This window comes from Gouania willdenowi, chromosome 8, assembly GCF_900634775.1.
Source record: "Gouania willdenowi chromosome 8, fGouWil2.1, whole genome shotgun sequence".
Lineage (NCBI taxonomy): Eukaryota > Metazoa > Chordata > Actinopteri > Blenniiformes > Gobiesocidae > Gouania > Gouania willdenowi.
Window position 1 is genome coordinate 21323446 of NC_041051.1, and position 16933 is coordinate 21340378.

Here is a 16933-nt window from a genome sequence, read left to right on the forward strand (position 1 = left end):
CCACTCTCACGCCAAATAAAACCCCGTAGCGGACCGGACGGCCCACCAAGGCAGATGGCCAGTCCACCCCTGGCTCAGCCCCCAAAACAGATTCAGCACAGGGAAACCCATCTCTCCCTTTGATTCACATTTTTTTGAATTTGCTTCTATTCCCCAAGGCCAATGTACTGTTTTTCTGCTTGGTGATAAAACAAAGAATAGAAGTTCTCATCAACCTTGTTTGTGTTTTATTTTATTGTTCACTTTAAAGGTCACAACTGTGTCCTTCTATCTCTACAACCTCCGTCCCAATCCACTGCACAACATCCATAAGCAGTTTCTGAACACTTCCTCTACCTTGGATCAATCTGAAAAACCTTGATCTAACATACACTACTATCTTTGTGTGCACAGGTCCAAATCATATCTCCAGCTGCTTCACCATAGCTTTCCTATTTGTCTTCCTCTCCAACAATGAAGACCTCGGTACCTTCATCTCTGCCACATCAACCTTTTGTCCTATCTCCAAATCCTAAACCTTCCCCTTCAGTTTTCACCTCTATCCAAACATTATCCTCACACATTTATCAACGCACAACTTTAGATATATGTCTATTCTGTGGCTGTTATTTAACCATTCATCAACTTTAACTATAGAGTATATTCTGATCAAGATAATGGGAGTTTAGAGCCTATCAAAGGCATCAACACTCTATCTGTAAACTGTCATACTAACATATCCCACTCAGCAAAATATGGTTGAAAAAGCCACTGAAAAGATGTCTTTGCCATACGTCTAAACAACGTCAACATTTGGTAGGAAATGGAAAGGTGAAAAGCCGTTGTTGACAAAACTTTATTTATTAAGATAATAGTCATAATAGTCTAAATATGGTAGAAAAGTGAAAGGTGAAGAGCTGTATTTTTCTGGTTGTAGCACTATGCACTCAAGATGTATTTTGTTAGAATTTTGTTGATTAATTATTTAATAACGTCTTATCTTCTAAAAACGTAGTCCCTAATTGTGGGAACCTTTGTACTCAACTTGTACCAGAATCAGATTTATATTTTTGGTTTATGTTTGTGGGCTGTTGTGTTTGAAGTTTTTACAATAACTTTTCTTATTTTTGTTATTTTGACTAATGTGGTCTAAATTAGCCCAAATAAAAGGGATAAAATCGTTGAGCTACTTTCTCCCAAAATGAGAAGCAATGACTATTTTGGGGCCACACTTGGACCAAATGCGCTAAATCTGGACCAACACTGACGATCCAATAACAACCCAATTTCAACGACTATATTGGGGAAACATTTGGACGTAGTTGGATGGCCCAGCAGACCCATTTCATGTGACGCACACACGCGCAGGCTCGGTGCAAAACAACCGGAGAGCTAGCATCGGCACGCGATCGAAACACTTTCGTTTCCGTATAAAAACAGCACAATGCCATCGTGTTGCGTTGTTGATTGCACACACAGGTGGTCACCCTTTTCAGAAGAATAGACGAGACTTAGGGTTGCGTGCCATCAAACTGAGGCTGACAGCTGACGTATCTGACACACACACACACACACGCACATACACACACATTTATACACTGGGTTTTTCTATCAGATATGTATAAATGTCTGTCCTTTGAACATCGGGCCAGGTGCCCATATTGGATGACCACTCGATTTCATGAACGCTGCATGGGTCCTACAATCATTAACCTGTACTTAAAGTGACTTTCCTTAAATAAGTGATCGTGTCCTCGGGTGAAAAGCTTTTTACAAACTTCGAACTATTTTCGAGCCTCATCAACGGTTCATTCATTGCCATCTTTCAATTTTTCGAGAGTCACATATGTAAACATTTAAATTGTCTATAGAAACTCAATTTCCATAACTATAAGTGGGCTAAAATTGGACCAAGTTGGACAAACCAATGACAACTAAAATTCAACAACTATACTGGGACTGAATTTTGAACCAATTTTGACAGTCTAAAAAAACCCCAATTTCAACGACTGTTTTTGGGCTAAATCTAGCCTAGATGGACCAGACCCGATTTATCGCCCCCAAAAAAAACGTCTACATGACGTTGGGTGTTTAGTGGGATGTAATGGCTAAACTTTTTTTTGTTTCCTATGGCATCAGGAGACAACATGTATATTTAATCTTAAAACACAGTCAGTTATACTTATTTCAGCGTGCCAGGATGGCATTGGCCTGAAACGACTTTTTATACGTGTGCGTGTGTGTGTGTGTGTGTGTGTACGTTTCTCAAAGGTCTTTGTAAGTTTGGCATACTCTCTCTCATACACTTTTTTTATTTCCAGCCCTCCCTCCCTGGAGTTTAAGTGGCACATTTCCCACAAAATCCAGGTCATCATCCCCGCGGCTCTCTCTGCGAGCCCTAAATACCTCTGTCATACACCCAAGTTCAGGTTAACTTCTAATTGGGTTTTACCTCTGTCTTAATCAGTGTACAGCAGATCATTTTTCAAATGCATGTAGCGTGCATCCAAAGTGCTGGTTTTGTGCAATGCTGTGCCACACAGAGTAATGTGCTGTGCTGGAAGATGCTTTAAATTCCTCCTCAATGACACACAAGTTCAATGAGCAGACAAACAGCTCTCCCACTGATAGGGGGGGAAAAAGCTTTGAGGAAGAACTCTCACAGCCGCAGGGCTGTTCACATTCATGACTGAGAGCCGTGTGGGAAAAAGGCACCTGTAGCACAGCCAAGCCCAGTTAGCAGGGAAACAGATACCAATAATACCAGTCGAACATGCCTGAAATACTTTGGACTCGTGTGAAACATAGCTGCAATGTTTGTTATTCTTCGTCTTGAATTCAATTTTGACAATGTTCATACAGTGACATCAATAGACTGCATAGGTAACATAGCTTTGGTAATACAATTGTATTAAATTAAGTTTATTTTTTCTCAATTTGAACAATTATTCTACAGTTTACTTTCAAAAATAACTTGGTGTCTACAAAAACTACATCATAATAAATGTATATTTTCGTCGACACATTGATCACATTAAATCTGTGTATTTACAAACATTAATACCAGCCCATATCAGGTTGATAAATAGGAATATAATATTTTTAAAAAGGCATTCATTCTTATCCTGCATTTTTAGTCAACTACAGTATATCTATAACAGATTTAGTCCACGAAAATCTTAATGTCATTTAGTTGCTTAAAGACTGTAACTGAAATAGGCCTGATGAATAAAACTACATTGTATTTTAGTCGCACAAAAAAAAAACTATGATTAAGGCTAAATCAAAACTTTTCTGTCAGAATTGACAGTAGAAAATGCCACTTTACAGTTTTGGGTTTATTTTTTATTAGAAATTGAAATAATTATGGATGATATCAAGTTTAATATATAAATATATATTTAGAGCTATTTACTGATGAAATACTGGTAGTCATTGCCATGCTGTCATTACATATATTAAACCTAATAAACAGGTAGGTTTGAAATGTCAAATACATTTTCATCAAGATCAAATTGTATTGCACGGACAGCATCACTCATAAAAGAGCTACTACTGCATGTGCTGCATTTTTCAATGTAGGTGTTTTGGTTTTTACCAAAATAGAGGCCTTATTTATATTTTTAATGAAAGAAAAAAAGTGTTCAAAAAATGTTTCTTTTGATTGAAGTATTTTTTTTTTTTTTTTTTTTGTAATTGGGCCATATTATGGGTTGTACATTTATGTCTTTATTGTTCAATCAAAAAAATAAAACATTTCAATCAAAGAAAAAGACAAGACCTGTGGATATTCCAGTTTTTTTTTGTTTTTTTTTTTAAAGACATTTTGTTTTTGTTTTGTCGTTTTTTTCCTCCTGATTTTTATTCAACTAAAAATAGTTTGAGGAGGTTTGTTTACAGTCTTGTACCTGAACATTAAAACCGCAGACAAAATCATCCCCTGCATGCCAGCTGCTCTGCTCTTCACCCATTGGTCCTTACATTGTGACGTCACACCCCAGTAGGCGGGACCTCATTGGGACTTGACTGTCAGTGTGTGCAGCACCTCTCACTCAGACTCACCGGTCACACACACACAGTGGTGCATCGTTTTGGATTATTAGCAGTTTGAATCCTCTCTACCTTAAGTGTGTGTTTTTTTCTGAGATGCAATTTTAGACTTGATTTGCTCAGAAAGTTGCTTTTTTGTTGAATTTCTCTTTAGGAAACGGTTTGCATTGATTTATCAATGCCAAATTCAGCTGCAATGAGCAGAAACGGGCTGGTGACTGAAATACGCACCAGGATAAGAAGTGATCCGCTGTCGTCCAGTTATGATCTTGTGGGCAAAGAGTTGGGCAGGTGAGTCTGCTTGTTTGTCTGTTTTTTATTTGAAAGAATCCAAATCAGAAAAAAAAGCAAAACAAAAAAAACTAAACCACTGAGTCAAGTGTGCGTAAAAGCTGACCTTTGCAACAATTCTCCCTAAGCTTCACCTAATCTTGTAATCATCTTACGTTTATTCTCTGCACGTGTTGATAGGCAGTGTGTTAGTGTGCTTAGTTTCCAATCCTGCGTGTCAGCCGTTACTGAGCTGCGCTCTGGCACCGGCTGTGCGTAATGGTAATGCGCCTTTTGTGCGTCTTGGCTCTCAGTTGATATCAAGTCCACGTGAAAGAGGTTTCCAAACTTGAATCACAACAACTGTAAATACTACTGTTTTATCCAACTATGACATTATAAAACATATTTTAGATTTTCTTTGTGTTTGTGTGTCCAAATATCAAATAGTGATATGAACCAATACGTTTTGTTCTAGTGTTTTATATATATATATATATATATATATATATATTTTTTTTAATCTAAACCTGTAGGTTGTTTAAGTCATCTGACATCTTTTCCATCTTTATCAAACCCTTTTATGTTCTATAACAGTGGTTCTCAAACTTTTTTCTCAACTTCCCCTTTTCTCTTATTTCTGAATCCAAGTACCCCCTTTCTCCAACTACTACATTTTGCTCAGAAAATTATGAAAAAACAACTATAGAGCATAATGATGGAATGAATGAGTGATAACACACATTTTAAATAAACTTATTTTGCAAATATGTGGAATGAAACAGTATTTAGTGCCTCCCGAATAGAATATTTCTATAGTTTTCCAGTCATCTCCCGACTGGTGTAAGACCAAGACTGACCGTTGTGTTTTAAGTTGATGTTCTAATCAAGATAATTTCCATCAATATTATTATGATTATCATTTTTAGTTAAAAAAATAAGTATGATAAATGCTTTCATTTGTTCATTTCCTACTCTCTCTTAAGCACCCCCTGTAGTGCCATCGCTTACTCCCATTTGATAAACACTGTTCTATAAAAGTCTTTAACAATAGTTGATGGTCCTTCTTATGTAGTCTTTAATTGAAAACTCTCCTGACTGGGTTGGTGAATACCAGAAATCAAGAACAAATTCCTCCAACATTCAAGCTGGGGTTTTCCAAGATGCCAGACACTAATGGTTTTCCCTGGAAACACTTACAATAAGATTCAGTAATAATCTAGGTTTCACATATCTTTCCACACTTTTATTCCAGCAGATTCTCTGTTTGTCCACAAGTGTGATCTGTAGCCATGACCACTTTCTCATGTTGGACACCTTTGGACATCTGGGACTAAACAATGAGGGGGGGGGGGGGGGGGGGGGGGGAGGTCAGCTGGAGGCGTAGGTTAAAGCAGCACTGAAACATTCCTTTGACCAGCCCTCAGCATCATACCTTAAACCTTCCTCCAGCCGCTCTTTCTTTCCCATGACTTCAACATCCTGAGATCGAGCCTCATAATCGCATTAAGTGCAGGAATGTACGTGGCCGTGCACAGCAGGGGATCAGCTGTGTCCGTCTGTACATTAAGAGGTTGGCCACATTAGAGCATGTACATGTTGGCTGGCTTATAGTCAACACAAGCCACATGCATAAAACGCATTCACTGGTGCTATTTTAACTCTTCGTCACGTTGCGGTCGTCTTCAAGTGAAGAAAATGTAGTTTTGGTCAATGCACAACTCTGTCTGTGCAACAAGAGATTTCCCATCACTGTTCACATATTAGCAGAGAAAAACCACATTCTTATGTGGTCAGATGTTCCAGTTAAAGACATGCTTGTTCAAGTCTGACCCACATTATAGAAAGATCTACTTTGGTGAGTTCAGTGAAGACCTTTAGAAGAACTACAGCGATGATTAGGATGAAAGCTACCCTAACATTTGAAATATTTATTAAACAGCTGTTGTGTTTTGTTCCACCAAATGGTTCCTCTTTGTGCGTTGGCTTAGTGACTTGGCAGAGTGTGAACGTGGCCGGCTGGAGGATGGCCCCGTTTAGTAACCTCTGACCTGTTGTCAGCCTTTGAAAAGACCTCCTGTTGCTCTCCTCTGTCCACCACCGCAGTTCTTTCTTTTCACTTCATATCCAGTTCCCAGCCCACATCTCTGAACTTGGCTAATTAACGATGAAAGGCTTTAGCCTTTTCTCACTCCAAACAATAGCCGGTCACCATTTGTGAGGAGTGGGAAACTGCAAAAAGATGAGGAACTGGACCTCACAGAAGCTGCTGAAACAGAACCGAACCAAAACCAGAGAAGGAGATGACGTTTTCCTCATTCGGCCATTCCATTCAGATTCTGTCCACTTGTTTTCTACACCGTGTCCATTAATCACATCCATTCTCTCTGTACCAACTGTGACCTCCTCCTGGATTTACCCATCTGCAATCAGGTGGGTGGTCCCCGGCTCTAGGTCACTGAGTTTAACTGACTGGTCAGCTTTTGTGAGGCTGTCAAAAAGGAAGCAGGTTTGTCCTCGCTGCTGTAAGATTTGGAGAGGGAAAAGGACAAGGCCTCATTAGCTGCATTTCCATTACCCTTGGAAATGTGCGAAATCTTAAAAGTGCAATAAAAATTGCTAAATTTCAAAAAAACATTTACATTGCAAAAAGGTGTTTACGCTTTCAAAAGGAGGTATTACAGATGTTTCAATTTTGAAATGTATAGCAAAAGCTCAATAGAAACCCTTTTTTCGTAATTACACATCACAGAATGTGATTTTTGTCGGTGTGACACAGAAGCACTCCTGCACACATCGGAGATCCTAACCCACACCCATAGTTGACCGTGTAGTCCTCTACGAAATCCATCATTTTTTATCTACTTCAATGAACGGTAGTGATGAGGTCTTATTCCTCTGTCTTAATAGTGACATTTAGCAACAAAGTTATTGAACCCTCTTTGTTTTTGCTTGACCTGGGAAGTAGCAGTGTTCTTATCAGGCTCCTCCCACCATTCATCCTCTCTTGCCAAAAGTGTCACATTTATCTGGTGTCTGTCAGACCCTCCTAAAGGCTAGACGAAAAGCAAAACCCTCAACTGACTATCTACATACTGTTCTGTGTTTTTCAAATGATGCTGCCACGCCTTTTTTTTTTTTATATCTCTCTAAACTGATGCATAGCGTTGCCTGCAGTGCTTCACTTTTGGCAGGTTGGTGGGATTTTCCAAATATCTTGAAGCATGGATCCAAACCCTCATCAGCATGTCCAGAATATAAACCTGTAATTTTCAAAAGTTTAGGTGACCAAAATATAAGCTGATAGGTACTTAGATGCCCAACAAAACAATCCTCGACTAAATATATTTCCTAAAGTCCAGAATGTGGTTGTCCTTTTTTTTTTTTCCTGCCTCCACGCTGATCACTCTTTTCCTTTCCACTCTTTGTTTCCCAGGGGGAAGTTTGCAGTGGTAAAGAAGTGCATTGAGAAGACAACAGGGAAGCAATATGCTGCCAAGTTTCTGCGAAAGCGTCGTAAAGGAGCGGACTGCCGCAGTGACATCTTGAACGAGATTGCCGTGCTGGAGTTGGCCGCGGCAAACCCTCATGTGGTGGCGCTGCACGAAGTCTTTGAAACCAGTCTGGAAATCATCCTGGTCCTTGAATGGTAAGGCACCCCTTAAAGAAAATGGAGACTAAATAATCACCCATCATAATAACACAAAGTGTGGTCTCTGAACCAATTTACTGAACGAGTTCCGACCTGATAGAACTGGCTGAAAAGTTTTTGTTAAAAAGTTGCGGAACAGATGACTCGACCCAATACATTGCTGAGGAAGTTTATGAGAATTTTAACTTTAAAGTTTTTAGATCATGACAATATAAAGTACACAGAAGTGAAACAGGAAAATGCTGACAATCTGAAGAAGAAAAAATCATGGAAATTTTCTTCCGACACGGATTTCAGCAGACATGGAGGTCACTTAAGGCCTTCTCAGACAAAGCTGGTTTGAGAACTGCTACTTTTCTCATTATCTTTACCTTGAGTAAAAACTCTGTCTCCAGCATCAACATTACAGGTTCTATGTGGAACTGGTTCCTTGAAAACTAATTGCAGCTCATAACTGCAAAAACCTCAATAAAATGGCAATACATCATTTATATTTTGCTAAATCTTTTGATTTTCAAAAATAGATGAGTAGCATTTTCTAACAAACTTGTTTTGTTTTTTTTTTACAAGAAAACAAGAACAAAGAAAGACATTTAATTGTTTGAGAGCTACTCAAAAAACTAACTATTCCTGCATCATGGGTGGAAGGATATTTTATTCATTTAAAATCATTAATCGACTCATTGAGTCAAACATTCTTTATTTTCTTTAATATTTATTCATTTTCCACTACCAATCTTATTTCATATTAACAGTGAACAAACTACAACATGATACTTTTGAAAAATGAAGTACAGACAAAAATATATATATATATATATATAATTGGCAACATTTAAATGTGTTTAGCAAAACTAAAAAACAAAACTACTCCAGACATGTGACCTCAAATAACCCTTTCTATGCACATGGTGCCATGTGACCTCATTGCTTTGTTCCATCTCTAATCACAGTATCATTAGGGTTTAAAAAAAGGCCACTCAACATCCTAATTACCTCACACACGTCATTAGAGAGAAAGAGATGACTGAGCACTGCGTATCCTACACAGTCCGAGCTCATCATTGCCATCTCAGACATGGAATTCCTCAGCACAACAAAAGGCTCTCTGTGGGAATGTCTGCATTTGACCTCCGACTAAAGTGTGAAAGGGGAAGTAGCACCTCGGCTCACCCCTGCATGCCTGCTGAGAAAACATAACAAGAGGTCAGTCGGAAATGCTCCTCGGTTTCCTCCAGCTGCAAAAGGACCAGGACTTATGCACAAATAACACACGTACAGCTTTACGCTGAGTTTTGCACTTACGTGTCGGTAATTCTATCCCATGTATCATTGCAGAAGTTTTCACAAATGCTGCATCTTCAGATTGTCTGACCCTTGCGTGGGTTTTGCAAACTGCAAATCTTTTTCCATTTCCTGTGGGTTTAAATATGAGAAAACTGAATTCCCTAGAAGTAGAGCGTAGCCACATTGTTGTGTGCATGCACACTTCGCCTAGCCACAACCACATCCTCGCCAATGCCTGTGAAATGCAAGCGGGTGCATTATAATCATCTTTTAACATGCAGCTCCGAAGAGTACTGGTGTGATGAAAATGCCCCAAAGTCAGTTAATACCTAACACAAAAGTCGGAAGTAGTCATTATTCTTGTTTCTCGTCTGCTTTTATGCTTAAAGAGTTTATTTTTGGATGTCAAAGGAGTAAAATTAATAGAAGTTAACATCTGGTAATACAATCTAAGTTCTTTCTGCAGCCAGGACTAATAATGTGGTTGGTTTTATGGTCTGTCACAAAGATAAAAATATTTTATCGTGATTCTCATTCTTCCTCTCTGAGTATTAGCATAACTTAAATATTATTTCTTTTGTTGTTATTTAATTTTCCTGCTTTTCCTTTGAAAGCATTGCCCTGATTGAATACCAATATATGTTCAAGTCCAGCGTCACTGGGCACGCAAACGGGTCAGTGACGTCAATTAGCAACAGATTTGACGGTGAGCCAAGATGCGCTTTGACCAAACAGCTTCTTCAAAGTGATTACCATCTAAATTAGAGGTTGACTTGTTTTACCAAGTCCTCCCCTCGTCCTGGTCTGATGTCTCCTCAGATTTTGAGGTCCCTCTGGTTTTTTTCTCTTTCCTTTGGATGGTTGTTTAGCCTCAGCGTGCCCTCGCACATTTTGGCCACGGTCAGTTTATTTTTGTGGGTGATGTTGGGGAGGATGTCTGCCTACACTGTGAAGTAGTGAGTACATTAACTTTCATGGGAAGAGCAAAAACACAGCAGGAATATAGTGACTTCTGGGAAGTAACAAATCATTCCCAGCTTGAATGTGCGCTCCCTGTTGAATTAAACCAAACACTTCTTATCTGGATTTTGAATTTCTTAGGGCAATGTGTTGACAGCTTGATGAAGCTTTACACCACTGCAGCCTTTCCAGCCTTTAATTCTGCAGACTTCAGTGATCATGGTTCAAGTTAAGGTTACAAGTGTTGGTGTTTTTTTTTTTTTTTTTTTAAGTTTGATTGTATTTTCTCCTGTCTTATGACTAATAATTTCCAAACCCAAAGTAGCAGAATTCACTTTAGAACAAACCATCAGAATTCAAAGTTTACAATTCTTTTTAAAAAAAAAAGTACTTTTCCCAGGGATTCGTCAACTGCTTCAGTGACAGTAGCCAGTGCTTAATACTGAGATTAAAGGATAGCGGAGAGATTAGAAGGATTGTTAAGGGAAATTCTCCAAAATCCAAAAAAGATGGGCTGTATTTTCACAGTAGATTTCACTGAAGGATTTAGTGGCACTGGTTATGCAACTGTTGCACCCAAGACATGGTCACACACTTTTTTTTTTCCGCAAAAGATAAAAAGCATGTGTGGCATCTAAATCCTTAACACATGGTTGCATTTTCTGAACTGTCAGCTACAGGCATTGATCTGACTAATGGAGCATTAAACATAAATCCACCTACGCTATATTGTTGTATAAATACAGCAAGACCACGCAGGTTCAACCTCAAAAATGAGAAGAATTGGCTTCAGTGTGAGATGTATTCAGGTGAAATGAACTGTTTTCAACTCGGATATATACTGTAGTTTCTCTTCCACATTTTCTTTTTCTGTTTCCACTTTATTGTTCAAAATTGCATACATTTTACATTTACTTTTAATCAGGGTTTTGTTTTCCAAAATGCAGATAAATGCTATCTCCTTATGCTATCTGCTGCTGTTTAATGCATTTAATGATGATTTCCACTAATGTTGAAGGTACTGACAGTATTAGTATCAGTATTTGGTGAAATGACAGTAATCAGTGCTGGACCCACGGATTGCATTTGTAGAACAAGAGTGCCATGAATAGAGGATAAAAATCTCTATTTTGTTGTCTGATCTGTACGATTCCGTTCAGTATTTAGGTCTTCCATTGCATTATTAGGTGATACAAGTCCTTATCTAAACCCGCTGTGCTTATTATCTGTGAATATCCTTGAGCAGGAGAGAGCACACGCACAGACAGAGGACCTGAAATTGTTCTGAGTAATGTTGGACTTAATTCAGCAATAAATGCACGGGGACTTTGTCGCTCCAGGCCAGAAAGTGGAAGTGATTTGTGAAAATCTTCCATTAGGGATGGCGGAATTTGCCGTTGGAACTAGAGTATGTGCAAATAAGACCAAAAGTAAGGGTGTGTGTTAAGACTTCTAATGGGATTGTTTGTTATCATAGGCTACGTCTCTTCACACAATTTTTAACCTCGTTTTGCCATTTCCATGTCCTTTTCCTCCAGTGCTGCTGGTGGCGAAATCTTCAACCAGTGCGTCGCAGACCACGACGAGGCCTTCACAGAGAAGGACGTGATGCGACTGGTGAAACAGATCCTCAGTGGCGTGGCCTTCCTGCATCAAAACAATGTGGTTCATCTGGACCTAAAGGTAAGAGCACTGAAAGATTGAATAACTATTTAGAACAGAGCATTCCCTGGAGTCTTGGACCCACACGGGTATCATGTCTGTTATGCAACCACAATACACTTCAGAATTCAGTGTGTCACGACCTCGTTCCCATGAGGAATCAGAAAAGACCTGACAGGACTATCATGTTGTCTCTCCTGGCCTTTGAAGTAATAAGGAAAGGAACACTGAGGTTAGCATCGTACATGATCATCAGGGGTCCGGTTTCATTGTACACATATTATACAATACATTCCAAACTGAGAGGGCAACAAACCGTTCCATGACAAATTGTTTAAGAAAATATTGTTGCCTCTCAAACTTCTACAACCACACCCTTCAGAGGAAATATATCCCCATTGGGTTAAAAAAAACTTGCTGTATGTATGTCATGGTCCAAACCAGCCATTCTGAAACTAAAGAACGCAGATCATTTCAAACCATACAAGTGTAATCGAGCCACCCAACCTATTACTGGTTTCATGTAGGTCAGAGAAGTGAACTTTGTCACTAATGTAATCTATCGTAAATATTGATAACGATGTCTCACAGCTTAAGTACAGTAGAGTGTAGCGTCCTCTTGCCGTCAAGGTGCAATTCTATGGAAATCCTCACCAATAGACTTGTTACTAATTACAAACTAAAACCAAAGGGCAATTCTTCAGAAATGTTCTTACAGATTCTGTAAGAAGGTTTTTTTTTTTAAAGGTCTTTTTTTTTTGACGGTTAGATTATGGGGAAAAAAGGTCAAGGCATGAGTGCAAGGATTATTTCTTCGTATGAAAAGCATATAATGATGACATCTCAAAGAGGATCATCAGCACTAACCTTAAAACCATAGGAAACCCTTTGAAGTCAACAATCAGCTTTTTGGTTATGGATTTAATGGATGATCTTAGCTCAGTAGAGCTGCTTGTGGGCTGACTGACGAACTACGTCCTCAAATCTCTCAGCGTAGCTGAAATATTACTGGCCAATATATAAATCACATTTGCCTAATCATTGTTTTTTACCTTTCCAGCCCCAGAATGTCCTGCTGACCAGTGCCAGACCCCTGGGGGACATCCGGATTGTGGACTTTGGCTTGTCCAGACACATGGACAACATCACAGAAGTTAGGGAAATTCTTGGCACCCCAGAGTATGTCGGTAAGTCTGGTTTTTAAATTGAAGTATCCCGAACCAATCGGAAAGTGTTAATCTCATCTGTTTGTGTTTCTTTTGTAGCACCAGAGATCCTGAACTATGAACCCATTAGCACAGCTACAGACATGTGGTAAGTTTACCACTTGGGACTATTTTCACTCATTCAAAAGTCGTTTACTCCATTTATGTCTACATTGCCCAAACTTGTTCAGATCAGTGATTTTACATCTACAGTGTTCCATTGCTAGCCTGAATAGTGTAATGGTTAGTAAGGTTGTTTAAACCAACTCGCTTTGCAAAACTGAACCTGAGATTAAATTAATTTATATCAGTATACAGTATACTGTATATCATCTGACCTTTCTTATGCATATGTAGTAAATAAACAATCTAAGTTTTATTGAAGCTTGCCAAAAGCTTTGCATCTTTTTCCAAACACTCAAAGTTTCAAGCTTGCCTCATCGCATAATTTTGTTCCGTTCCCTCTCTCTGTAACAGGAGTATCGGAGTCTTGACTTATGTCATGCTGACGGGTGAATCTCCCTTTCTGGGCGATGAAAAACAAGAAACTTTCCTCAACATCTCCCAGGTCAATGTGGATTACTCACCGGAAACTTTTGAAGGGATCTCTTCTCCGGCTATTGACTTCATCAAGACGCTGCTTGTTAAAAACCCAAGGTAAGACTTGCTCATGGTAAAACTCACATAAAGGATGTGAGTCAGGTCTCTTCAACCTATTTCAAATGAGATGTGGATGACTTTAGCAATGGAGTCTTTTCCTGTTTTTAACAACACCCTTGCCACGATCTTTATAAATGATCGTTTCTAGGTCACTGTGTAACACATTCATGCAAATAAAATGAAGCTGAAATATGGGGATTTTTAAGGAGTCATTTTCAAATTATCTTAACCCCAAGCCTAATTTTTGATTGATAGATTGAGCACAGAGAGCAGAACCTAGTCCTTAGTCCATGTCCCACTTCCAAAGGCCCAATTGTCAGCCACATGCATTTAATCGTTACATATTAGTGGTAGCACTGGGAAAAGAAACAGATACAAGCCCTCCATAGTTGGTAAACCTTTCTGGAATTTCCTCTCATGCAGTGTTTTACTGTGTTTGTGCGTACAGGAAGAGAGCCACCGCAGAAGAATGCCTCAATAACGTGTGGCTGAATTCCCATCCACACTCGCACCCACTCCTTCTCCCCAGATCGCCGTCCAATCTGGACGAGCCTGAAACCAGTCAGTCAGAGTCAGAACCAGAAAGCCCAGTTCCCTCTCCAGAGCTTGACTTGATTGAGTCATACCTCACATGCCCAGGTCAGGGGGAACTAAAGGCAGGCCGCGACGCCTTCTCCTTCAGTGAACCGCCGCTGTTCCCAACGCGACCTGAAATACAGCAGGAGCTCATCTGCTGACTCATGTTTCCCAGTTTGATGAGACTTGAAGAACTCTGTGGAAGAGACGCCAGACTCCTGCAGCTTCTCCGTCCTGGTCTGAACCAGGCACTTAAGCCTTAGGGCTCCAACGTGCCCAGCTGCTTCTACTGCTGTGATGTCTGCAAGCTGAGCTGCATGTAGCTTGATGTCCCTTTATGAATGTGTGTGAAAATGTCACTCCTGGACGATTGGAACGATCACACGAGAGTGACGACGAGTGGACGAATGAGGACTTTTACGAAGGACTGCTCTGCTGCCTTATGAGTGAGCTAGGCTAAACCACCTTAGCACAGACTGGTTTCTCTTCATCTAATGGGCCTCTTCGACTGAATTTGAGTTGTGACTGCTTCCTGTGGCTTCACTTATGTTGTATTCTTGCAAAGGCAAGCATAGAATGTTCCACGCCAAGTCATACTTTGTGTCATGAGGTTTCAAAAATGTAATGCAACACAACCTATGACTTACAAACACAAACGGCACCCACAGTATGTTGAAGTTTTTAAAACACAGTAACGCCACTTAAATCCTTTAAGACTCCAACCATTATAAACTCCTAAGTTATAAAAATCTTTATTAGGACCATCTTCAGCACTTTTTTGTTTCATTTAGTGGTTAAACCCTTTATTACATAACTTAAAAGCTCATCCTGAAAAAAACTAAAACACAATCGCACAATACACCGTAGGTAACACAATTTCTTTTCACACAATTGATCATCTACTTACTTGGTGCCACTTTTACTTATTTTACTTTTGGTGAATATAACCGTCTAAAGTGAATGTCTTCACCTTTGTGTGCTGGTCGTTGCAGGAATTGCACTTTTTCTTTTGAAGATGTATAAAGTCTCAGATGTTGCCACAAGATTTCATGAGAAGAAAATCAATTTGGGAAGAGGAATTGTGATGGTTGGAAGAGTTATTGGTCAGAAGTATATTAAATTAAAATAATCAATCAAAGGCCTTGATTAGTATCAAACTGTGGTGTTTTTCTTTCTAATGCTTGGGAACAGAGGAAGGACATAAAAGTACTAAAGTGTATATTATGAGTTAGTATTAAACTTTTGTCTGTAAAGTTGTTTTAAGTTGTTTTTGTTTTGACTGGTGTAACATCTTTACATTTTGTCCTTTTTTATATGTTAACTTTTACTTTCATATACAGAAAGGTTTGCACTTGTCCTTGAAGATGTTATGTAAGAAATTAATAAATATTGATGCCGTTTATTGCAATATATACACAAGAAAAATCCATTATTATTGAAACTGTTTACTTTCTTTTTTTTTTAAATAATTTTTAATTATTGGAAAAACAGAATCAAGGATGAAGATATTGAGTATTTGGTATCGAACATTTGGCTGAAATGATCAGACAGGATCCAGAGATATAGGGTGTGAAAATGAGCCAAAAGATACATAAAATGAATATTTTTGGTGGATGATGTAAATCTGTACATAACCCGTTTTTTTTTCATATCTATATATATATATATATTGGTAAAATACAGCGTTTTTTTTGTTTTTTGTTTTGTTATGTTCGTGTAATTTTTATTTTTATATAAAGACCTGCTGATGTTCACACAAATTCATAATAAATAACTAATAATTTCATATTTTGCATTTTGTTTCCTTTACTGTAATTCTACTATCTGGACACGCCACTGGGTAATGGTGGTGAGATTGTACAAACGGTTAATAAATGAGGCATCGATCCAAAGTAACCAGCCAGTGTTCCAGATGACATTCTTCGTGACTTTTTCATTTTAGGTTCTGTACCTAAAAATTAAACTTTACATATTTCTCATTTACAAATACAAAGTGAGTAACTCAACTGAACACTATGATTAGCTGTGAAACTACGATGAACCAGTGCAGCAAATAACCCTAATTATCTGTGTATCATTGCATGTGTAATCAGATGTTTGTAATGAGACAGCACTTGAACATTATTCCCGTAAGCAAAACAAAGTTTGTATTTACTGTTTGATAATGATATTCTGACTATACTCAGATTTGTTTTCTGCCCAAGATTTAAGCATACAATAAGAAAACTATTTTATTCATGAGGATGATTCATATGTCTGTTTGATTGAGTATACAGTACTTTTAATAGGGGGAAAATTGATTTATTTTATTAAAATGTGGTATAACTCCGGTAAGTTTGATGTAAGTTTGCATATTATAGATTTCTGGTAATTAGCGTTACCATTTTAGTCAATTTCTGCTAGACAATTTTGCAAGCTTACTGTCACCATGACTTGCTAAAGTTCAAATTTATAGGCAGTAATTTTTTTTGATGACAATCTTTTTTTTTGTTTCTCTCTATTGTTACTGCTTTGTTTAAATATATATCATAATTTCTAACAGATCATAACTACTGCTACTGTTTTGTAGCCATAATTAATCATGAAAACTTGGATAACTACTTGGAAATGTCCACTAAATCTATTTTCTCCT

The 16933-nt window shown here is 38.4% G+C and overlaps 1 protein-coding gene across 1 annotated transcript; it reads left to right on the top strand.

Annotated features, from left to right (window-relative positions):
• The first annotated feature begins 4036 nt into the window (after positions 1–4036).
• Positions 4037–16087, top strand: stk17al (serine/threonine kinase 17a like). Its single transcript, XM_028456032.1, has 7 exons — positions 4037–4320; positions 7736–7948; positions 11737–11881; positions 12921–13047; positions 13126–13174; positions 13543–13722; positions 14174–16087. Exons 1-7 carry the CDS (start codon positions 4208–4210, stop codon positions 14460–14462), a joined length of 1116 nt encoding a protein of 371 aa, XP_028311833.1. The 5' UTR covers positions 4037–4207; the 3' UTR covers positions 14463–16087.
• The last annotated feature ends 846 nt before the right edge of the window (positions 16088–16933 follow it).

Bases quoted from the DNA above. Each gene is read 5' to 3' on its own strand.
- stk17al (XM_028456032.1), top strand. From the start codon at position 4,208: ATGCCAAATTCAGCTGCAATGAGCAGAAACGGGCTGGTGACTGAAATA. The intron at 11,882-12,920 runs GTAAGAGCACTG...TTACCTTTCCAG, and splicing joins TGGTTCATCTGGACCTAAAG to CCCCAGAATGTCCTGCTGAC. The intron at 13,723-14,173 runs GTAAGACTTGCT...TTGTGCGTACAG, and splicing joins CTGCTTGTTAAAAACCCAAG to GAAGAGAGCCACCGCAGAAG.